The following is a 24,420-nucleotide window of genomic DNA, read 5'->3' as shown; positions in this document are numbered from 1 at the left end:
CCCACTTTTATGCCTAACTATGTAATACCCCATCCCAATTTGGTACTAACTTAGTGTTGGATTATTGTAGAAGGAACATCAAAAAATTTTGCTCTCAGTGGTGTTGCATGATTTGAAGGGGCTATGAGTGCCGAAGGTAGGATTACATAGTATTATGTTTTATTTTCCTTGGCCTTTGATTTAATGATTTTTATATATATATTTATGTGAATGTAATGTGTGTGTAGGTTTGCATGCTATGTAGATATATATATATATATATATGTATAGTTACGTTAACTGAATTAATTGTATGTTTGTATTTATTTGTATGTATAATATTATATTATATATTTTGTGACAATTTTGTATTTTTATTTCTACATTTGAACATAATGGAAAGGTGGCCTAATGGTTGGCACCTTGAAATTGTAATCAAGAGGTGGTGGGATCAAATCTCACTAGCGGCTAAAATATGAATCTCTATTTTAATTTGGTGATAATGGCTACATGTGTAATTACACATTTAAGTGAAGGGTCAAGTAATTTCACAGCTTCTTCTTTGATCCCAACCAAATCAAAGGAGTTAACCATTCTTTTTTGTGCCTTATCCCCAAGAAAGAGGGAGCCTCTTCCATGTCTAATTTCCGCCTCATTTCCCTCTACAATCTCCTCTAAAAATTCATCACCAAAATTATTTCTAGCCCTCTTCAGCTTGTCATTGACTCTCTTATTAGCCCCTAAATCGACCTTCATTGCTGGAAGTATTTCTGACATCATCATTCTTTGCATGAGATTATCAGAGGCTTTGATACGAAATGCCACTCTCTTGCCAACCTCCTTAAGATTGATATCCACAAGGCCTTTGAATCCATTAATTGTAATTTCATTTCTGAGGTCCTTTTTCAGATGGCCTTCCCCCCAATTTTTGTCTATTGGATTCACTCTTGCATCTCCTTCCCCCGCTTTTTTGTTTTGAACAATGGCAGTTATGCTGGATACTTCTCCTCCACCAGAGGCATCAGCCTCTATCCCCCTTCCTTTTCTCCCTTTCCAGTTTCCATTAAAGTTCTCTCTAGATCCATCCAATCTAGCATTGACCTCCATCTTATCTCCCCCCTTCCCAAATGCAAGGCTCTTAAGAGTTGATTCTTCCTCCATTGATTCCAGCATGTCCTCCTTGTGCCTTTTTTAATCTCTCTGACCTTAGTATTAATGACCTTAAATCCCATCTTTTTTTTTTGCGAGTGCTTCAGATGCTAAGAAAAAGTTCATCTTCTCCGCTTAACTGGATTTGCCCTCAGCTCTCTCCCTGTCAAATACCTTGGCCTCCCCCTCATTCTGGCGAGTGCTTCAGATGCTAAGAAAAAGTTCATCTTCTCCGCTTAACTGGATTTGCCCTCAGCTCTCTCCCTGTCAAATACCTTGGCCTCCCCCTCATTCTGGCGAGTGCTTCAGATGCTAAGAAAAAGTTCATCTTCTCCGCTTGACTGGATTTGCCCTCAGCTCTCTCCCTGTGAAATACCTTGCCCCCCCCCTCATTTCTGCTCGTTTGTCTATCCATCACTACTCTCTCATGTTGGACCTCTTGAAGAAAAGGTTACGTCTCTGGAAAGGCAAGCTTTTATACGATGCAAGAGGCCTAGTGCTCATCAAATCGAAGCTTCAATCTTGCTACCTCAATTGGTCGAGTGTCTTCGTGCTTCCCCAGGCCACCATCAAGGCTGCAGAATCTCTTCTCTGCTCTTTCCTTTAGAAGGGGGTTGATTCTGCTAAATTCGTCCCCCCCTATACGGTCATTTTCTTGTCGCCCTAAATCCAAAGGTGGTCTGGGCCTTCGTCATATCAAAGATGTCAACTTGGAAAGCACTCTAAAGCTCATCCGAAAGCTCGTCTCCAAGCAGAAGAGCATTTGGGTCTCCTAGGTCTACTCCTCTCCTCTTCGCAATGACTCCCTTTGGACGGCTTCTCCTTCTTCTAATTCGTCCTGGGTTTGGCGTAACACCCTCCTTGCTAGACCCTCTGCCCTTGATACCATCTCCTACACCATTGGAGATGACTCCTCTACCCCCTCCAGCTGGACCCTTAGCATCCTATTGGCACTCCTCTGTCTCTAGTCTTTTCCAGGTCCATCTACACCTCCGGGCTTCCTAGAGACTCTTTAATGGCGTCCATCATCTCTAACGGAGCCTGGTCTCCCCCTCCCTCTAGCACTCCCCTCTTCTACCTTTGGTCAGATCTCCTTCCCCTCCCCCCTGGCTTCCGTGGTAGAGTTGATAGAATTCTCTGGTTCCCTTCTTCATTTGGCCATTTTAGCTCCTCCTATGCCTAGGATCTTGTTCAATCTAGAGGCCCCTTAGATTGTCTGGTTTAAGGGCCACATCCCCTGCCACTCCTTCACCACTAGGCATGCTATTTCCAACAGCCTTTCTACTCAGTCTTTCCTCATCTACATGCATATCCAAGTCCCCCTACATGTTGTCTTTGTTGGAACGGTATTGAAGATACTGACCACCATTTTCTTCTCCTGTCCTTTTGCCTCTTCTATCTGGAATCGTGTCCTTCGTTGTTGTTAGCCCTCTAGAACACATGTGCTTCCCCTTGGGCAGAAGTGGATCTGGGTAGACAGGACTTTTGCGGGTAGCTCAATTTGCGACTCTACTGGGAAGCTTGATTTTTGCACCTCTATCAACCTGTAGATGGACCACCAACTCTAGACCATTTGATATGATTTGGAAATCCATCTATTTTGATGTTAGTTCCAAGCTCTCCATGCTTCCCCACCGTTGTGTTAGGGATCCCCAGGGAACAGGTTGATTGTTGTTTCTTGGGGTTTGACCACTTCTATATTGCTTCTTACCCCCCCAGTTGCTTTGGCTGTGTCGGTCACTAGCACCTCTCCCCCGTTAGTTGCTTCGGGTGGGTAGCTCCCCACCCCCAATTCTTTCTTCTTTCTCTTCTCTCCCCCCCCCCCCCCCCCCCTTGGGTATAAGAAAAAAAATAGCAATTTCACTCTTTAAGGGGCACCCAAATCTAACACATGCATTGGCATTAATTAAGACAAGCAAGAGGTAAGGGTAGTTTGGGTATTTCACTCAATAAGGTGTAAATTAGAATTATGGAATAATAGATAGGGGTGATGGAATTAAACACAAGGAATGATAGAATTAGACAAATTTTAATTATGAGAATTAACTTACCATGGGTAATAAGGTGAACTCATAATTTACAATAATTCAAAATACAAATATATATATATATATATATATAAGAAGGGGAGTGTAGTATGTTATTTCACCCAAACCAATACATCTAGTTTGTTGTGGAGAAGTAGAAGACCAAGAACACAAGAAGAGGAAGGGAGGAAGGAGCTTGAAACCCTGTTGGTTTTGTACAAGAGAAGAAAGCGTTGAATTCCAACAGAGAACTAAGGTCCAGGTAAGTTATGCATCCAAGAATTTACAACTACGTTTCTACTGTGAGTTAATATAGAGTTTTCAGCTACAAAATAGATTAGTTTTGGTTTGATAAGAAAACCAATCAATTAAAAGGGAAATCAGAGGGTTTCGGATTTGAATGGTTAACCAAACATATGAAGAGGTTTCAATTTTACATGCATGTTGTCATCTATGGTTAATTTGTAGGATAGAAGGTAGTTTATAACCATTGAAGATTTGGAGTTCAAACTTGAAAGACTTGGATTCGGGTCAAAAACCAATTTCTAGGCACAATCCGGCGAGCCACCTGAGGAACCAATGGGCACCGGTTGCCGCTGGAACCTTCAGGTTCAGGTTCCAGAGGTTGTGTGATGGAAGGTCGGTAGGGATAAGGAAGAATTCCCTAATACGGGTCTAAGAGTCGCAGGGGAGAGGAAGAAGTCGCAGTAAGAAAAAGGGGGGGGAGGAGAATCGCCCACTCAACCCGCAGGCACACACCACAATATCAACTCATAACTTCATTCTTCAATCTGACTTGCTATTGGTTACAACCAATTTAAAAGAAAATAAAAGACATAAAATAGATACTCAGCTAAAATAAGAAACTACCCTCAACTAGGAAACAAATTGCAAATTGACTCTCTAAATCCTACGTACCTAACTTGCTAAAATAAAGTGAACAAAATAAAATCAAAGACAATCTTCCTAAATAAAGTAAATTTCTAAAATCCTACTAGACCAAGGACTCAATATGGGTCCGGCTCATCTTTGGTTGGATACCCAGATGGGTATGGGTGCTCCACGGGTGGGTATCTACATCAATTCCCCCGATATTGAGAAAAACTCGTCCACGAGTTTTGTAGAATGGAAGAATCAACACAAATCGGTTAACATCCATCCTTGCCTGTATGAAGTCACCATCAGAACCAAGATTGAATGATATGAAATCCATGACACGAAGTTCATTGATGAAGTAGTGACTCGGGAAAATAAATCGATCGGTTCACTGAAGAGATCAACCGATTTAAAATCTTCCACAAGTGGATCTTCAACTTCTAATGATACCAAATTGATGGAGGGCCGGTAAGGATAGGGAAGAATTCCCTGATACAGGTCTAAAAGTCGCAAGGGAGAGGAAGAAGTCGCACTAAGAAAGAAGGGGGAAGGAGAATCGCACACTCAGCCCTCAAGCACACACCACAATATCAACTCATAACTTCATTCTTCAATCTGACTTGTCTATTGGTTACAACCAATTTAAAGGAAAATAAAAGACATAAAATAGAAACTCAGCTAAAATAAGAAACTACCCTAAACTAGGAAACAAATTGCAAATCGACTCTCTAAATCATACGGTACCGAACTTGCTAAAATAAAGTGAATAAAATAAAATCAAAGGCGATCTTCTTAAATAAAGTAAATTTCTAAAATCCTACTAGACCAATGACTCAATATGGGTCCGGCTCATCTCTGGTTGGATACCCAGATACGTATGGGTCGCTCCAAGGGTGCGTATCTGCATCATTGTGCAGGGCAGTGGCTACCGGCAAGTCAGTAGGGATCTGGCGAGACCGGATTAGGTCGATTTAGCTTTTCTGCTTATTTTGAAGGGCTGAACCATATGGACTTGGGGTTTAACCTTCTTTAAGGCTTGTGACCCATTCTATGGGATTGATGATAATTAGCTAACGAGTGATTTGAGACCTTGTTTTGCGCTCAAGTATTGATTGGGATTTACTTAAATCTTCTCTGTATTGTATGTTGATTTGATATGATATGGTATGCTATTGGTGCATAATAATTATATTGAAATGATGTGAATAATGGGAAAATGAGAATTATGGAACTAGTAAATGTAATTTGTTGGCATATAGTGTTATATATGTGGTTTTATGATACTTGAGCTTATGTGGTTGGATGAGATTTGTATTTGTGGATACCTCACTTAGGCCCAGGGGGTGGGGGGAGTGAGTGTACATGATAAGTAGAGAGTATTGATGTACCTCACTTAGCAGGGTAAGAAGGAATGAGGGTACAATGGTTGTTCTCACTTAGCAGGGGGTGAAGGAGTGAGATTCAACATGGAGGTCATATTTTTGGGAGGTTATGGCATATGGAGAAGTAAGTGTGGTGAAAATGTTGATTGCCAATTGTGTAATTATTGAGCATGATTTTTATAATCTGTTCTTATTTTACAAGCTGTGACCCATGTTTTGTTGTTGAACTTTAATGTGAGTGATTTGAGTAGATATTACTCACTGGGCTGTTGTAGCACACCCATTGTGGAATTGTCTTTTTCAGAGCCTTCACTACAAGAAGTGGGGAGTTCGCCGTCTGAAGAATGGGCAGGATGCAGATTTCTTTTTGGATGTTTTGAATTTTTGTTAAGTTTTTGCATACCTCAATCTGATGTACATAATGTACTTGTAAAGGAAAGTTGGTATAGAACATGTAAGCCATCAGGTGAAGACCAATCATGAATAAATGATGCTACTGGTTGTTGGTCATATGTTTTCATGCGCACTCTGGGAATATTAATGATGTAAAAATATACATATATGTGAATCATTAAGTTCATTGATGTTTCAATTTGTCTATATTGAAGTACATGCTTTAGATCTTCCAATTTCCCCAAGTGAAGGCTGCCATTCCCTTATAGCTGGATGCGTGGCATTACAAACTATATGCTCCTCCCTCTTTTCAAATACGTGTATGTAATGGATAAATCGTAAGCAACAGCAAATCTAAAACTAAGATACCTCTTCATTTCTCTCGCCAAAACCATAGACTCCATATACACCACCATTGCCTCTACAATCTCTCCCAACATGTCCATTCAGATCACCTGTATAATAATCTTTTCTCAGTGGCCAAAACCTTGTAGTAAACCATCCATGTGTTCCTAGAAATGTAACTTAATAATTTAATCCAATCCTACTTAGGGTGCATATGCACTAATCATATTGACAACCTCTTTCTCCAGCACAAGCTTGATGGATATAATCCTATCTCCAAGTCTTTGAACATCCACCACATGATTCTTAAAGTATTTATACACTATTATTCCCACTCCATTTCTATTACTTTTATCCCTCATATACCAAAGTTTAAAGTTGTCCAACTCCTTAGCTGTGTTACCCTTCCATGTAATCTCTTGAATAAAAACTAAAAAAAATCCTTCTTCTCATGACATCTATTAATTCTAGATTCTTAGCCATTAAAGATCCAATGTTCCAAGATGCTAATCTAATCCCATGCATTTGCTTTTGGAACAGATTCTTTGCCGCACTCGTTCCCCGTGCAATAACCCTTACTTGACTTGACACTGCAACGGGGCACCGATGTTGTATGTCGCTTACAAGGTACACCCTAGCATAAGGTTGATAGGACATAACACTAAAAAAAGTTAACGGATAAAAAAGGCTCCATGCAACAGGTGATTGGCAAAATACATTATAGTGCCGGGTGCCTACTTGACACACCAATAACAAGGTATAAATATCTCAAGACTCCATGCAAGTAACTCAAATAAAAGCTAGATACAAGCAGCGGCATAAGAAAGGGGATACAATGTACACCGCAATCAAGGGGGAGGGGGAACAACATAAACACAAGCAACAAGAAGCATGTGGTTACTAGTGATTCCCAGCAAACTGAGTCGAGAAAGATCTTACCCCAGAATAGACAAGGATATAATAGAAATAAACATAATCAGTCACTCATACTTCATCATAGATTTAACGTATTACATGCTTTGGTTATTTCCAATAGAATCTTTTCACTCTTCACAATTGTGTAACGATTTCTTCATTTTAGTATGATATCTATTATTACTTTCACAGAACAAACTATTTATGTGCTCCTAACCTCCAACCCAGATCAAATCTCCCATCATAGTTGTCAAGGCGATGGAATGCGGTGGAGGGGTGCCTAAGCTCTTAGGTGGCAAGGCGGCCCACATTGGCTGGATGACTAACTTGCCAAGTGTTATTTTCTATTTTCCCTCTTTTTTTTAACCTTTTTTTTTTTGGGTAAATGGTAAATGCATTAAAAGAAGAGGGGGGAAATATAGCCCCAAATGGGAAGTTACAAACCCATTAAGGGATACAAAAATCCCATAAAGGGCACCAATCAGGGCCCACATGGCTTCAAAGAACTTCTACAGACCCAACCAACCGGATGCCCAAACAGAAGTCCAACTAGGAAGAAAACCTCAAACCCTAAACCTAACATCTCAACACAACAGTTCCTAGCCGCCAACAAGAAGGAGCACCGCTGGAGAAAAGGCAACCATAATGGGGGAGCACTGGCCTTGCAGAGGACCACAGCCAAGCAGGCAACTGGCCTAACGGATGGGGTCCCCAAGGGTGCCGACCTTTCTGAGGGCAATGGTGGAGCGGCTGCCGACCAAGATCATCCCAGAGGGTTAGTGTTGAAGAGGCTGTTGCCGATCGGGACAGAAGTCCAAACCACAGACCAAACGCAGGCCCAATAGGGAAGGCAAACAACGAAGGTGGAGGCCAACATAGTGAGCAGGCGGACAAACCAAGTGAGCCCAGCATCCATGAAGGGCAGCCATAAATAGGTGACAACAAACGGGGCAGCAAGCCTGGCGAGAGTCACGCCCCAAAAGGCCTGCAAGCAGGACAAGCAGCTAATCAAGAAGCAGACGAGCCAACGGACAAACCAAATGAGCCTGATGAAAACTGGAAGGGTGAACAACAATAGGCTTGATGGGAGAGGCGTCCATAAGGGTAGCAAGCCTGGCGGGACGGCGACCAGAAAGCAGCTAGCCTAGAAGGGCCAGCACCAAGTCATCTATTGGCCAAGCAAGGCATGCGGCCAGCGGGAAGACGAGCCAAGTAGTTGCAGAAGCCTAAACACCGATTGAAGTGACCGACACTAGAAACAGCGGGAGAAGGGAAGGGGAGTGGAGGAGGAAGTAGGGAGAGGGAGAGAAAAGAAGAAGAGTAAGAGAGGAGAGGAAAAGGGAAGGTGCTAGTAACAGCGGGAGAAGAAGGGAAAGGGGAGACCGACACTAGCACCAGAAGAAGAAGGGAAAGGGAGTGGAGGAGGTAGAAGGGAGAGAGAAAGGGGAGATGTAAAGGATGGGGAAAAATAGTTGGGGGGGAGGGGGGAGGGGGAGGGGGGAGGGAGGGAGGGAGGGAGGGAGAAGAGAAGATGAGAGAAAGGGAGAGGTAGAGCGGGGGTGGATCAGCCGAGCCTCACAGCCAGGCTGCTACAAGCGGCAGCGATTCCTTGGCTTGCTTCGGTAGCTAGGGTTTTGGAAGCACTGGTTTTTCCAAAATTTGGTGATTCTCCTTTTTAACATTATTTAGTATGCTACATATACCTTATATCATCAAAATCAATATTAAACCACATCAAAAATCAGCATTAAGCCACATCAAGTCATCAAAATTCAACATGTAGGGAAGATCTTGTTATCTAATATGTTTGACAGGTCAAATGATTTTATTTTTTCATATGTATTACGTAGAGCACAAAACCAACTTCTCAACAAGTCTAAGATTACTTATATCTAAGCCGTAATGACAAAGTTATGTTCCGATCAAACTTATTTTAAAGTGTAGGAATGTTGTTAAAATTGCCTGAATGAAAATAATTTTATGGACATCAAAACAAAAAATTATTTTATTGTACTTTTGGTTTTTAGCATTGTTTTACCACGATAAGATTTATAAAATTTTCAGAATTGAGAAAACTCCAAGCATTTGAAAGTTGAAAATTGCTCCTACAATAAAAAATCCAGTTTTTGTTTTTGCACTAGAGGATTGACTTATTATCCCTTTGGAATTTCATTTTTTAACTATTGTTATTAAATTCAAATAGGGGTACTTGCTTATTTATGAATAATATCTTAAGTAAATAAATGTTGCGCCTTGTAGTAAGGCGAAAGTTGCCCACACCTCAACTAGGCCGCCTAGACACCTAGTCGTCCCCTAGGCGACACCTTGACAACTATGTCTACCCAGCACCAAAACTCACTCTAGGAAACAGTGTTTGCCTGGTATATCAAAGAATTTTCAAGTTTTCAGAGTAGAAAAATATTTCACCAAAGAAAACAATGTCACAATAAAGTCGGCAAGGTGTGAATATCAGATACAAACATGAAGAAGAAATTACTAAAATAACTCAAATAATGAAAAGAATGCAATATAATGATATCTTGCATTAAAGAAGTAAGTCAACTAAACTACAGGATAAATTCTTGGTTTATACCAGTGGCTGTCTAGCTTCAGCAAAGGACAGTTTTAGATGCTTTTTTAAAGCTTCTTTATTTTCAGCTTTCCCTTGAAGATCATGAGCACCATACTGAACTGTAAGAAAAGCATCAGTCCTAGGATCCCAAGTGTCAGTATCAATCCCATTAAGAATTCCAACAAACTTTTTGGATTGCGAATTTAAGGTAGCATGGAGACCATGTCCTCTCTGTAGCACAAAAGGGAAAAAATACTTGATCAGAAATCAAGTACGAGAAAGCATGCTATATTCTAAAAAATGCTAATAATAAGCTTTAATTACTTAATTAGTGAATATAACTTAACGAATCATCATCATAACTCTTTCCAAATAACCATCCTACACCTGTCATACTAAAAAAAAAAAAAAAAAAAGAGAGAGAGAGAGAGAAGTGGCAAAAAAGTGCTTGATGCAGACGCTTTGCAAAATCAAATAGAATGGCAATATCACCAAGTTTATCAAGGCAATGGAAAAGCATTAGAATAAAGAAAAAAACATGTAAGCTATTTTTCACCTTTAAGGTCAATAAGATACCAAAATGTAAAGACGGTATATTGCAATGACAAATCATTTAATCTTAGAGGTCAGATCTTCAACCAGAATCCCAATAAAATTCTGATCCATGAATTCACCATGATGAGCCAGAGCTTGGCTGATCATAATTCTACCACAAGAAGTATTTCCTATTTCTTCAGATTATCATGCAACAAGCCACTGTCCCAGAGCTAAAAAATATTTAAGGCTTTTTAAGTAGTCCCAACTCCCAAGAAGGCCAGTGAATCAGTGATTTTAATTTGTGTAAAACATTAATTCTTTAAGCCCACAACAGATCATGGAACCTACACACTTTGGTGTTACTGGCTCAGCCTGATATGTTCAGTATTTGATGTGGCGTGATCAAATTAAGAACTCACCAGAAATGTCTTGCACAATTCAATCAATTTAAGATCAACATATGAATCAATAAAGTAATATAACTGAAGTCAATTAAGGAAACTTATTTTCAATTTGGATATGAAATTCTTTCGAATTACTATATCAAATGGCACTCTATGACCCATTGATGACAGATCCTGGTCAACTCAAGTACACAGTGATTATTACTGCAAGCTTAACAAGAATGAAGAAAATTGCATGATATTCTAGACTCAGCTTTTCAAGGTTTGCTCCATTGTGACCTAGAAATCGCGGGTTCTAGTTGGGAAACAGCCTATCCATGAAGCGAGGGAAAGGCTGCGTACATTATGACCCTCCCCGGACCCCGCAGTGGCAGAAGCCTCATGCACTGGTTACAACCTTTTTAGTTTTTCAAGGTTTTATTACCAAATACTGAAAAGTTATTTTCTTCACCTGGTTTGGCTGTGGACAGACACTTGGTCCTGAATCATTGAGGATCTGTTCCCATGACCCAGAACCCATGATCATGCCATTTGTGCAACCAAATAACCGCTTTTATAAAATACTAAAATGAAAATAAAAATGCAGATGTATGTAATTGTCAACAATAATAAGTCTTACATTAGCAACAAACCAAATCTGATTGGAAGTTTTCACTTCTTGTTATCATCTAATGCTTCTGTTTCAGGCATGTATGAAACAGATTTTGAGTTATGTTCACATGAATGGTGATGTACAATATGGAATTTTAGTGAAATGGGGTTATGGTCTTCAGCATGTTCTTCGCCTAGCATATTCACCTCTCTCCATGGCAAGGTTAAACATATTTGTCTGCTCTGCAATATGGTCCAAAATGTGGTCTGCTTTTAAGCTAACCAACTATACAAACAGTGAAGAGAAAATTTCTTTTGGCATCAAAAAGGATACTAGAAGCAGTCATATAGGTACCAAAAACTCACATGTCAAAAAATAGTATTGTATCCACAGCATGATTCCTAAGCAAATTGAATTCTTAAACCAAGGTTCAAAGTTTCGAAACCTGGCTGGAAACCAAATATCTTGTGGAACTGCAAAATTTCAACAGAAAACTGGGGAGTTCCAGCTGCAAGTTTCGACTGCTAGTTTCAAGGCCCAAATGGCCAAATTAGGTCAATAAAATTCATAGAAACCCCATTTTAGGCCCTCTAAACATGGTGGAACCCTTTGATAGTTATTAAAAAAAAAAAAAAACCCCAAAATGGTAGTTTGGCAGCTTTGGAAATAGGTTGGTAGTCTACGTTGTATGCTATTCCATGCACAAATTTAGTACTAGTAAAACAACTAAAATATGCATTGGGAATCAATAAACATAAAAATAGAAATCATTTCATAATTATCAAAAGTTATGCATGGTTCATTACAAAGGTATAGGAGTGATTTGTCCAAAAATCACAAAAAACTGAGGTTCCTTAGAACGTTTCCCTCTTTGGAGTTGAAACTAATTAATGCAGAATCGAGGTTGAACCGGGATGACCCTTCGGGCAATCTCGACCGAGACAAACCGGGTCCGGTTGGATTTTTGGTTTAGCAGGATATTTTAGAATTTATTTTATTTGGGAAATATTTAGTTATTTTGTTTTGGAGAATATTTGCAATCTTTTATTTTGGTAGTTATTAGACAAGCAGGGAGTTACCAATTTGAGTTTTACTTTGTTTCTAATTTTATTAATCTAGATTTAGGAGATCTTATTTCCATTTCAGTTTTAGATTTAAATTTGGAAGTTTTAATTTCAGTTTTCTTATAAAAAGGCATGTTAACCCAACTTGTTAAGCATGTTTTGAGAATGAATTGAATTTAGTTGATTGTTCCAGGTAGGTACGTCACCATGGTTGTGTGACCTCCTTCCCCCCCCCTCTTCTGCGATCCTCTCTCTCTCTTTTTCATTGCATTCTCCCTGTTTCTCCTTCAATATCTCTATTACAGTGTTTTCCGAGCTAGCAGTACTGTTCAACTCAGAAGAAGCTGGAACCCTCATCTTTAATCTGTGCAGTCTGAATTCTTGGGCAAAAGAGATTCTTACCCGGCAACTCAAGTCCCCCAAGCTTTGGCCTATAATCCCCCTTACATTCTGAGATTAAACCTCAGTTTCAGAACTTTTCCCTACCCTACCTCCAGTTGTGGTTGCAGTACAGTTCTCTCATATTTCCCCCAATAGTTTTTTTTTTTTTTTTTTTTTTTTTTTTTGGTGAATAATTTAATTCATAACCAAATGAGAAAAGATATACAAGCCCCAAGAAAGGGGAGGGGGAAGAAGAAAGAAGACAAAGAGGATCTCAAAGGGGATCCAAAGTCCTGATCACAGAGCTAGGAAGCTCCCAGGAAGTTTCAATATGATCATTTCTAGGGGATGGGGAACAAACGGAGGAGACTTTTGAGATCTTAAATTTGACATCAAAAAATATGGAGCTCCAAATATTTTCAAGAGGCCGAGAGTTGGAGGTCTATTTTCTATGATTTCTCTCCATCCAGATCTGACTGATGTTTGCACAGAAGGCAAGCTTGCCTACAAAGTCGCAGATGGTCTTTCCATGGAACATCATGTCCATCTAGATCCATTCCCTGTGGAGGGGGAGAATTCTTCTCGAAGAGGGCCAGCACTTGGAGAGGACTAGACTCCAAATGGAGTGAGAGATAGGACAAGCAAAGAAGAGGTGCTCTATGTCTTCCGACTCCAAACCACAAAGGTAGCAAAGCAGGGAGGCAGGGATACCTCTATGGATGAGGAAGGCCTGAGTGTGAAGGCACTTTGTGAATACTCTCCAGGCTGTGAAGCTTTGCCTGGGAATATGATGCTTGAACCATATTAGTTTGTGCCAAGGGGACAAGGAGCTTCGAGATCAAATGTAGTCCCAAGCAGCCTTAGCATCAAGATTTCGGATGGGGAAGGAGTCCATAAAAGAATGTCACATCTCAAGTGGCCCAACAAGGGGATCCCAGACAAAGCATTCCATATATCTTCCAACTGCGGGGAGGAGCTAATAGGAGGGGACCAAGCTCCAGATGATATTATGTCAGCAACCTTAGCAAGTCTTGGAAGACCCGAACTATAAATGCTCCTGGCACTAAGAACATGCGCAAGGATCCCCATAGGGTGCCAAGGATCAAGCCATAGATAAGTGGAGGAACCGTCACCTATCCGAGAGAAAATAGCTCTAGAGGCCAACGATCGGAAAGAGATCATCTTTCGCCATACCCAATAAGCATATGAGGGAGGGTGCACCATCCAAAAGGAGTCATTCTTCAGCATATTAGAGTAGATCCAGTCAACCCAGATGCTTTTCTTTTTAGAGACCACTTTCCATATCAACTTTAGAGTACCCGCACAGTTGACATCTTTGATACGCCTCAAGCCCAAACCCCCTTCCTTTTTGGGAAGACATATCGCAGCCCAGCTCAGGGGCCTGAGGAATCTGGAAGTTTCACATCCTTTCCAAATGAAGGTAGCAAAGATGGATTCAAGTTTTGTAGTAATGGATTTGGGCAACCCATGGATACCAGACCAGAATATGTAGGAGGCTTGGAAAACAAATCTGACGAGCTCTAGCCGCCCAGCAAAGGAAAGAAGCTTGCCTTTCCATAATAGTTGAGGATGTACATAACAAAGGTTAGAGATTCAGTGGGTGCAATTATGTCTTCAAAGTCCCAACTTGATTCGATTTGTAGTGAAGGAGATTTCTTCAAAATAGATCCCCTTTACCACTGGAATATTGAAAGCTAGAGGTTGAAGATGAAGTCCCTTCCACGATTCTTTAACCCTTCCTTTACTCTTTTATTTCAATATTAAGACCCCTCCTTTACCCTCTTATTTACACTTTGCCATCAAGTTCTGCCCATTCCTAGTTTGCCCCTAGCAAATAAATCTAAACCCTTCCATAACCTTGTGCCCCTTTTAAATCCTGATTTATTACAAAATTGCCACTCAACCTTAGAGTTGAGTTTTTTGCTTAATTGAATGGGCCCATAAGCGATCCAAATCTAGATTTGAAACCTGGATCCACATCACTAACGAAACAATAGTGAACTGATATTCAAACCTGAAACATAGTATATCGCACCTGATTATGTTTCAACCTTTGTCAAAAATCAGTCATTTCGACTGAAATTTCGAACATTGGCTTAAACAAGTAACTAGTATTCATTAAAGACAATAGTACAAGTAACAAAAGCTCCACCAGCAAATAATTCTTACCTCTGGAGTCCGCACCTCCTGTGCATAGGTGGGTGATACGGTTGTCACAATATTAGAGAACACGATGGCACCCTGAAAATGGATTATTACATGTAAAAGAGAGAACTACAAGAAAAAAATATTGCTACTGCCCCCCAACTTTAATGAATTATTGAATTCCATTACCTTGACAGGATTGACTCTGTCATGGGCTGAGTTATCCTGCATCCTATCTGGTCTGTTTAGCTGGTGAACATCAAGGCCGCAGGATGCTAACTCTGAAGCAGATGCTATTCCTTGATACTCAAAATTGTGGCATGTAAAGCATATTCTAGCTGAATCAAGACCTTTGTGGACATATATGTCCCAATAAAGTGGTGCCTGAAAAAACAAGATCTGACCATCACTTGGAACATCAAGGAAAAGAAAAATTCACAAACATGTAATTTGTGATTAGGATCTGAATATCTCCTGTCCATACAACAAAAGCTGTCTGCCAATCATGGCAGTGGATTATGTCTGGCTTCTTGCCAGCTTGAAGAAGCAACTCAAGTGCTGCATGGCTGAAGAAAGAAAAACGTTTGAAATCATCATGCTCCCCATAAACTTGTCCCCTCCAGAAAAAGTTAGCCGGATGATGAGGCTCAATAAAATAGACAGGCAAACCTGCAAACATCAGAATTCAAGTCAGCTTAGGTCTGTTTCTTTTTTCCTTTTTTTTTTGTTTTCCTCTTTTCCCTAATAATTATAGAAATAAAAAAAGAGTTTACCCAGTGCACGAGGCTCCCACCACTGCGGGGCCTGAAAAGGGTCATAATGTACACAGCCTTACCCCCCGCTTCACGGAGAGGCTGTTTCCTGCCTTGAACCAGTGACCAATTGGTCACAATGGAACAACCATACCGTTGCACCAAGGTCCACCCTCTTTTCCCCAATAATACGTATATCGGAAAAGAAAAAAAAAAAAAATTGCTTTACCTTCAATTGTTCCAACCCAGACTTTATTCTTAAATAGCTGGCCATCAAAATATGACTCCACTGCTACATCTAAGGCCTGCGCAACTCATTATGCAAAGAAAAATCATTGCTCAAAAATTCATAGTTCCTTTACACATACTACTCTAAGAATCTTGATATATATCTATGCCTCGTTAAACAATTATCATACCCTTAAGTCACCAATACGATCATATTGCATGCAATCATACTTTGGAAGAATAATTTCCACAAGATGTCCTTTCTTCTGCAGCACTTTACATAGACCAGCCACAACATCCCCCAGACCGCCAACCTTTGAAGCAATCAATTAATTGTTAGGTTTTAAATGTAATATCCAAACTATAAAACAGAGATATAGCGTACTTGACAAAAAAGGGGAAGATAAATGTGTGGTCCTAGAAACTAGAATGCTATACTTTTGTTAATAAAGAAAAAAGGGATGCACAGTAATAGCTCAGCTTATTGTTGTCCATAAAGAGGATGGTTCAACGCAAACACTTCAATATAACAAGCTCTAAATATAGTTGATGAGAACTATCAGTATGAAGCATTTTCTATCACAACTACATGGCAATGTGATGCATCTGGATCTGTCAAAAGTGAACCACACAACCTCTTCAGTCAAATGCAGCGCACTGGCATAATTAATGAAAACACTACATTATGGCCAAGGAATGTAAGTGGCCCACTCCGTGAATGATTTAATGTTGCTTTGGATGGAAACCTGAGAAAATCTAACGGTACATTATGTTCTCTTTAAAGTCTTAAACACGGTGTCAAGTATTGGTATCAGGCAGCAAATTGGAAAGCTGGATTTAAGAGACGTATCAGAGAGACGCCAGATACGCTTTGATGCATATGTATATGCTTACGATACATGAAAACAAGTGTTTCAAGCATTGTGCACCGTAAGTAATAAATTATGATATCTATCCAATGTCAGGTTATATCCATCTCATTTTTGCTTGCCACCTTTCCTCCTCTATCTAGAAAGGGCTCCTTGCAAAATGTTGGCCAAGAAGTCGTAGGGTCCTTCCTTTTTAGAGGGAATGGCCATGGGTGGATATGACTTTTGCGGGAGAAATCAATCTGTGAGGTAGTGGGCAAGCTTTCCTTTGGTGCTGCCATTAACCAAATACGGATGGAGGCATGGAACACAATCTCAGAAAATGGTCTTCTAGTTTCAGATCCTTCTAGCATATTTGGGACACCATCACCTTTGATATCAAAAGCAAGTTATCTATTAGTGGGTCCTATTGTATTGATTCCCCAAGGAACGGGCCTATTGTTGTGTCCTGGTGATTACCTCTCTCCATCTTACAGCCCCCCTCCTCTACTCCTTGAGGATCAGGTTTTTCTTTGTCAGCCTCATATTGCACTTTGTTTTTCCTTCTTCCCGTATTCTAGGGTCCCTTGTATCTCTTTCCTTTTTGGTAATGAATTATTTTATTCACCAAAAAAAAATAAATAAATAATAAGAAACAATTAATTAAGAAGAAAATGACAAATCTATTTGTGTATTAGGATTCAAGCTAAAAGAACCCCTAAAAGTCCAAACCAAGCAAGCAATATATAAGCATAAGCATACTATCCAGTACTAAGTAATATACATTAAGTATATACACATTAACTATATTACACTATACTAAAGGACAAATCTATTTGCATATTAGGATTCAAGCTAAAAAAACCCCTAAAAGTCCAAACCAAGCAAGCAATATATAAGTATAAGCATACCATCCAGTACTAGGTATATACACATTAACTATATTACACTATACTAACAACATATTAAACAAACCTGAGGTAGCATGCAACTATTAATAAAAAGTACTTAGCAACAAAACTATGTATTATAGATAACAAATCATTCAAGATAATCCATGTCTAGGTCAGTTTTTCAGTTTAGATGTGATACTTGACAAAAGCATACAAGAAAAACCAAGATTGAAGAGAAGAAATATCAAATTTTTAACACATTTCAACTCACAGCTTTGATATTCGATCTCCACTTATATGAGTTAATATATTTCTTGTTTAATCACTCCTTCTATGTTATTTTGTTAGTGTATAGGGGATCCACATACGTTTTGGACAAAAAAAAAAACAGAGTAAGAAGTTCTCTTTCAAAGACTGGGATTTTGGGGTTTTGGCAGCCTGTGGTAATGGTCAGTATAGATTGTTGTAAAGTGGCGACAAGAGTACAATTGTCTCATAGGGATATTTTGGTCTTGTATTCATTCTAGATTGTTCTCCTCCATATTATAAATAAAGATGGCTTGTGTCCCATTAGACACAAGTCGCCATTCAAATCAACAGTGTCAGAGCCTTAGATCCAAACCCTAAGGCCTCTCCATCTCGTCTCTCACCTCTCACCCGTTCTTGATTTCTGCAATCAGTGCCTCCTAGCGCCTCCCTCTCTCTCTCTCTCTCTCTCTCTCTCTCTCTCTCTCTCTCTCCTTGCCTTGGTTCCCTCTCTCAGTGGTGTCTCCTTAAACCACCAAAGGACATTTACAGTCCCTTCCTTTCCTTTTTTGGACTCTCAGATCCCATCTCCAATGATCTGAGAAGACCCAACTGATTCCTACCTTTATTGACTTTTCAGGGTTTTTTCCCTGATCAATTTTTTATGTCATGGTTGTTCTTCTCTGCTAGCAACATTGATCGGCTTTGAAGATGATTCCATTGGATACTGCCAACCTACTTAATGGCATGTGCTAGCAACCTTCTTCTCAGGAGACCTTTCCAAACAAAATTTATTTTTTAGGGTTTTACCCCTTATCATTTTTTGGATCTCAGCATTTTTTCCTTACTTTTTGGTGCTCCTGCTGCCTACACTGGATGATTAGGGTTGTCTTCATCCGTGTAGGCACCCTTTGAGTTGTCAATATGTCAGAAATCTCAATTGCATCCACTGGTGGTGATGGCGTGATTCTTATGGCAACCTTCCACTTTCCCTGTGTGTGCTATCAAGCTTGATGGCACAAATTATTTGATGTGGTCTCGCTCGTGCCTCCTCTCTATCAAATCCCATGGCCTTTATGGGTATCTTACAGGAGACAAAAAGTGGCCTAATATACTAGGTAAGACTACCGATAAAAGGGAATGTGAAAATTCTCTTTTAATGGCCTTCCGCGTCAACCCTATGGAGCCACAGATTGCCTGTGGCTATCTACTTCTTGACTTTGCTACAAAGATATGGACGGCTGCCCATGACACTTATTCCCAGGTTGAGAATGATGCACAAGTATATAAACTCCGCAAAAAGATTCATGAGCTCAAATAGGGAGAATTGACTCTGTCACAATACTATTCTTAGTTACGTCACCTATGGCAGAAGTTAGATTTTTATGAGGAATTCATGCCTACCACACCGGATTATGTTACCCAATTCAAGAAGAGAGAAGACAAGATTTGGGTAAATGAATTCTTGGCAGGTCTGAATGTTGCGTTTGATCAAATCCGTACTCATGTGTTGAGTCCTGGTCCCTTTCCCACACTGGAAACGATCTTATGCTATGGTACAGTCTGAGGATAGTCGTCATACAACAATGTGACCACACCCTACCTGCACTCAACCAAAGAGATATGCTTCTGTTTCTGGCACTCAGCCTCACAGTGGAGCCCCACAATCTGGTGGCCTTTCTACCAAAACCCTTACGAAGTGTGACTATTGTGGTAAGGAGCATCATATTAGGGAGCATTGTTGGAAACTCCATGGCCGCCCAGCAAATGTTTCTAGTAAAGGTCGCGGTACAGGTCGAAGTAATTCCAATCAGGCCAATCACATCGAAGCATCTAATACTAGCCAACCTGCCTCCCTGTCCTCTAATGAGCCTCTTGCATTTTAGCGTCTTTAACCTCGAATTGAGTTTACTCAACCTGCAACTGCTACATCTGCCTCTGTTGTTGGTACTTCTAATCATGCATCAGATACCCCTTTCTGTGGACATAATGCATCTATCTCTTCTACCCCATGGATTATCGACTCCAGAGCATCAGATCACATGACCGATTCCGTATCTGTTCTCTCAGTATAATCCCTACTCTGGTAATGACAGGATCTGACTTGCTAATGCAACTCATTCCATTATCTCTAGAAGAGGTCCCATATGTTGTTCACCTACTATGTCCCTTTCTTCTATAATGCATGTACCGTCTTTTCCCACTAACTTGTTGTCCATTAGTAGTATTACTTCCAATCTAAATTGTGAAGTCAAGTTTTTTTGTGTTTTTAAGGACCTGGTGACAGCCTGACAGGGGCAATGATTGGCTCTAGTAGGACACAGAGTGACTTGTATATGCTTGATGATGGATCATCTCCAGTCTTTGCTCAAGCTCTTCAAACATCTTCTTCGTCACCTCCCACTTCTGAATTACTACAGTGGCATCGCCAGTTGGGACATCCACCCTTGGGAATTTTAGCTAGGATTTTCCTTCTTTCAAGTATTGTAATTTGAGTCATTTTTTTTTTTTAAGCATGTGTTTTGGCCAAACAAACTCAAATCAATTATTCTATTTCCAATAATAAAAGTGACAGTCCTTTTTCTTTAATTCATTCCGACATTTGGGGTCCATCTCGTTGTATGTCTATCATTGGTTTTCGATGGTTTGTCTCTTTTATTGACAACCACTCTAGGACCACTTGGGTTTATATGTTGCACTCCAAGTGGGAATTGTTTACTTGTTTTCAACACTTCCATCATCTAGTGCATACTCAATATGCTGAACTGTGAGAATTCTTCGGAGGGATAATGGTCGTGAATACTTATAGAGATCATTTTAGTTTTATTTTGCTACTCATGGGATCATACATCAGACAAGTTGTGTTGCCACTCCAGCAGTCCAGCTCAGAATGGTGTTGCTAAGTGGAAAAATCAACATCTGTTGGAGGTGGTGCAATCCCTCATGTTTGAGATGCATGTTCCTCCCTCGTACTGGAGTGACACACTCCTTGCTGCTACCTTTCTCATCAATTGAATGCCCTTCCGCTACCCTCTCGATCTTCTTCATGACTCTAATGCATTTTCAATCCCTCCCTAGTTATGCTCATGCCCATCATCCCCGTGGTCTTCTGCATTTTCTTGGGATATTCTGCAACTTAAAAAAGAGCTATTGTTATTATCAACCTCCATCTTGGCGTTGATTTGTGTATATAGATGTCTTTAACAAGTCTACCGCCTACTACCCTGCAACACCTCTTCAGGGGGGAGCCTTCTTCCAAAGTGGAAGAAGTGGCACTTCTTGAACTTGTTACTTCATTATTTGTTTCAGCCGATGTTCCTGTTTAGGGGGAGATTGACCCTCCTACTCCACTCTGGCCACAAACAGAGATGCGAGTGTACGTTCGCAGACAGAAAACTAAGATCACTGCACTTACTCTACCACACCAATTGCCGCCTCTAGATCCTAATCCAATTCTATTGGACCCTGGTAATTCTCTTCCCTCCTCTGATGTTGATCCTACTCTTGATTTACCTATTTTTTGTTTACAAAGGTACTAGGTCATGTACTTTACATCCCATTGCTAAAAATGTTTCTTATGACTCACTTTCTCCCTCTTACTATCGTTTTGTGACTTCTCTATCCTCTATTTTTATTCCCCATACCTATCAGGAAGCTATTGTAGAATCACAATGGTAGACAGCTATGGCTGAGGAGATCCAAGCCCTAAGGAAGAATGACACATGGAGTCTGGCTCGTCTACACCCACAGAAGAAGACCATTGGTTGTAAGTGGGTCTTCACAATTAAGCAAAAACCATATGATATATTGGACCGCTATAAGGCAAGACTTGTTGCCAAGGGCTTCACTCAAACGTATGGGATCGACTATTAAGAGATATTTGCACCAGTGGCTAAGATGAACACGATCTATTTTATTTTATCTTGTGCAGTCAACTTAGATCGGGATCTTCAACAGTTGGATATAAAGAATGCGTTCCTTCATGGGGACCTTGAGGAGATGTATATGGACATATGTCTTGGGTTTACGTGCTCTAAAACCAAGGGGAAGGTGTGCAAGCTGAAACGTGCACTATATGGGCTTAAAAAATCACCTCGTGCTTGGTCTGGGCATTTCCATAGAGCTATGGTAGCCACAGGCTACACTCAGAACAATGCCGACCATACGCCGTTCATCAAATGATTAGGAGGAAAGATTGCCCTTTAGATCATCTATGTGGATGATATTTTCCTCAACAAAGATTATTGTGAAGAAATTCCTCGCGTCAAAAGATATCTGGGCAAGGAATTCAAAATAAAGGATCTTGGTAAGCTTTGTTACTTTCTTGGTATTGAAGTTTCCAGATCATCCAGTGGCATCCAATTATCTCAGTGGAAATATGTGCTTAACCTTCTTTCTGAGACTGGTATGTTGGATTGCAAGCCGGCCAAGACTCCTATTGATGCTAACATCACCTAGTAAGCAAGAAAGGTGATCCCAAGGATAAGGGACAATGTCAAAGATTGGTCAGGCAACTGATTTACCTTTCTCATATTCGCCCTGACATTCCAATGATTGCATATGCCATCAATTTGGTTAGCCAGTACATGCATGAACCTTACTCCTCGCATATGGAACCAGTGCTACGTATTCTTAGTTACTTGAAATCTACTCAAGTCATGGCATTTTTTTCTCCTCATGATCATCTTCGAGTTGAGGCCTACATGGATGTTGATTGGGTAGGTTCTCCTGATGACCGCAAGTCTACCACAGGTTATGGCACCTTCATTGGTGGCAACCTTTTACTTAAAGGAGTAAGAGGCAAGTTGTTGTTACTCAGTTGAGTTCTGAAGCCGAGATCTATGCTATGGCCCATGGCATTTGTGAACTTCTATAGCTTCAAGGTCTTCTCACAGATTATGCTGTCCTTGTTATCCTCCCTATGAAGCTTTTCTGTGACAGCGCAAATCTACCATCATCATTGCTCACAACCCAATCTAGTATGATCAAAAGAAACATGTGGAAATTGATCGTCACTTCATCAAAAAGAAGCTAGATTCGGGTCTTATTTGCATGCCTCTTGTTCATAACGATGAACAACTGGCTGACATATTTACCAAAGGTCTTAGTAGTAAAGTGTTTCATCCTATTGTTTCCAAGTCGGGCATATGTGATATTTATGAACCAATTTGAGGTGCAGTATCGTAAAATGGGCATTGTGTACAACGGTAGAATTGTCTCATAGGGGTATTTTGGTCTTGTATTCATTATAGATTATTCTCCTTCATGTTATAAATAAAGATGGCATGTGTCCCATTAGACACAAGTCACAATTCAAATCAACAGTTATGCACATAACTTTTTTATGCATAGGTTATATATTGTATTGACATCGACAATCTCAATACGTATAGACCATATTTATCTACATCATATTCACGGTTCAAGATCTCGGCGACGAGATCTCGCTAATATCTCATTTTTTCAAAAATGCGAGACTAGATGAATGGCGAGATACAAATTGTACAAGAACTCGACCGAGATCTCGCCAAATCTCTCTCTACTTTTTTTAAGAATAAACACCAAGGAGCAAGGATTTTGGTGTTTTTTCTTGATGATCTCCAATCCTACACTCATTGAAGGTTAAAGAGTAGAGAATATTACCTCATCCACATTTAGAGTTACTTTTCTTATATATGATGTCTTTTAAATTCTTATGATTATGTTGTTTCAAGTGTTGATTGTGGAATGTGGAATGTGGAATGTGGATAGTGGAAATAGAGCATACTAGCCTAAGGTCCGAAGAGTCAGAGACTACTTACATAGGGTACGAAGTCAAAGTACAATTTTAGGTTTGATTTTAAAAAACTAATGTTTCCACTGTGTTTAGAAGGCCTAAAATAGGGTAATACCAACTTTCAGGGGGCTACAATAACCATATAGCCACCGAGTCGACAAGAAAAAAATACATAATCTAGGCGAGATCTCTCTTTTTTGGATTAGTGAGATGGGGGGCGAGAGCGAGATCTTAAACCTTGATCGTATTGATACTTGATACCATTCTTAAATTAGACTCTTTTTCTCATGATCTCATCAAATAAAAAATAAAAAAATACTGCCTTGTAAAAAAAAAAATGTCTCAATTCACATCTTCTGAGAAATTCTATAAAATATATTCGTAACCTATCACCAATTGACCAGAATAGTATCTCTAAGAAATCTCTATTCAGCTACAGGCCAGTTACATTCCATAGTTCCAAATCTTGGCGAAACCACCAAGATTTCACAAAATCTTTCTGTTTTGACAAAGGCTGAAACAGAATTGGGTGCAACTCAGTAGGAATGCAGGATTTCGACCAAAATTTCGGCCAAAATTTCAGTACAAAACAGTACATATAAAAGCAATGTTTCGATCAAAATTTCAGTTTTTCGAGTGGTTTCGCTTATTAGAGGGCGGAAAACTCCAAAAATATCCCAGATTTTGTATTTTTGGTCAAACCACTTAATATTTCTTGGTGGACCAAAGGGTCACGGCCTACTACAATGCATCCACAACGATGAATTGCCACATTTGAGCAAGATTTATGAAAGATTCAAACTTACAGGTGTACCCTTTTCCCTAAAGGTTTCGAGCCACTATCCAGGATGTGTATGTGGTCCTGACATAAATTTAATGAACGGTTTCTTAGGGG

General features: G+C 39.9%; 1 protein-coding gene across 2 annotated transcripts in view; it reads right to left on the bottom strand.

The window, feature by feature from the left end:
* The window catches only part of LOC122094424 (probable starch synthase 4, chloroplastic/amyloplastic), a 56,214-nt gene that overhangs the window by 21,801 nt on the left and 9,993 nt on the right, over window positions 1-24,420 (bottom strand). For both annotated transcript variants that reach the window (XM_042665225.1, XM_042665226.1), the window contains exons 6-11: window positions 15,954-16,076; window positions 15,764-15,839; window positions 15,267-15,451; window positions 14,972-15,166; window positions 14,807-14,878; window positions 9,660-9,869 (exon numbers count right to left, since the gene is read on the bottom strand). In XM_042665225.1, coding sequence (XP_042521159.1) covers window positions 9,660-9,869; window positions 14,807-14,878; window positions 14,972-15,166; window positions 15,267-15,451; window positions 15,764-15,839; window positions 15,954-16,076 — 861 coding nt within the window. The remainder of the gene's footprint in view (window positions 1-9,659; window positions 9,870-14,806; window positions 14,879-14,971; window positions 15,167-15,266; window positions 15,452-15,763; window positions 15,840-15,953; window positions 16,077-24,420) is intronic.

Source organism: Macadamia integrifolia, chromosome 11 (genome assembly GCF_013358625.1).
Source record: "Macadamia integrifolia cultivar HAES 741 chromosome 11, SCU_Mint_v3, whole genome shotgun sequence".
Lineage (NCBI taxonomy): Eukaryota > Viridiplantae > Streptophyta > Magnoliopsida > Proteales > Proteaceae > Macadamia > Macadamia integrifolia.
The sequence above is the reverse complement of the archived record's forward strand: the minus strand, read 5'-3'. Positions and strand labels throughout refer to the sequence as shown.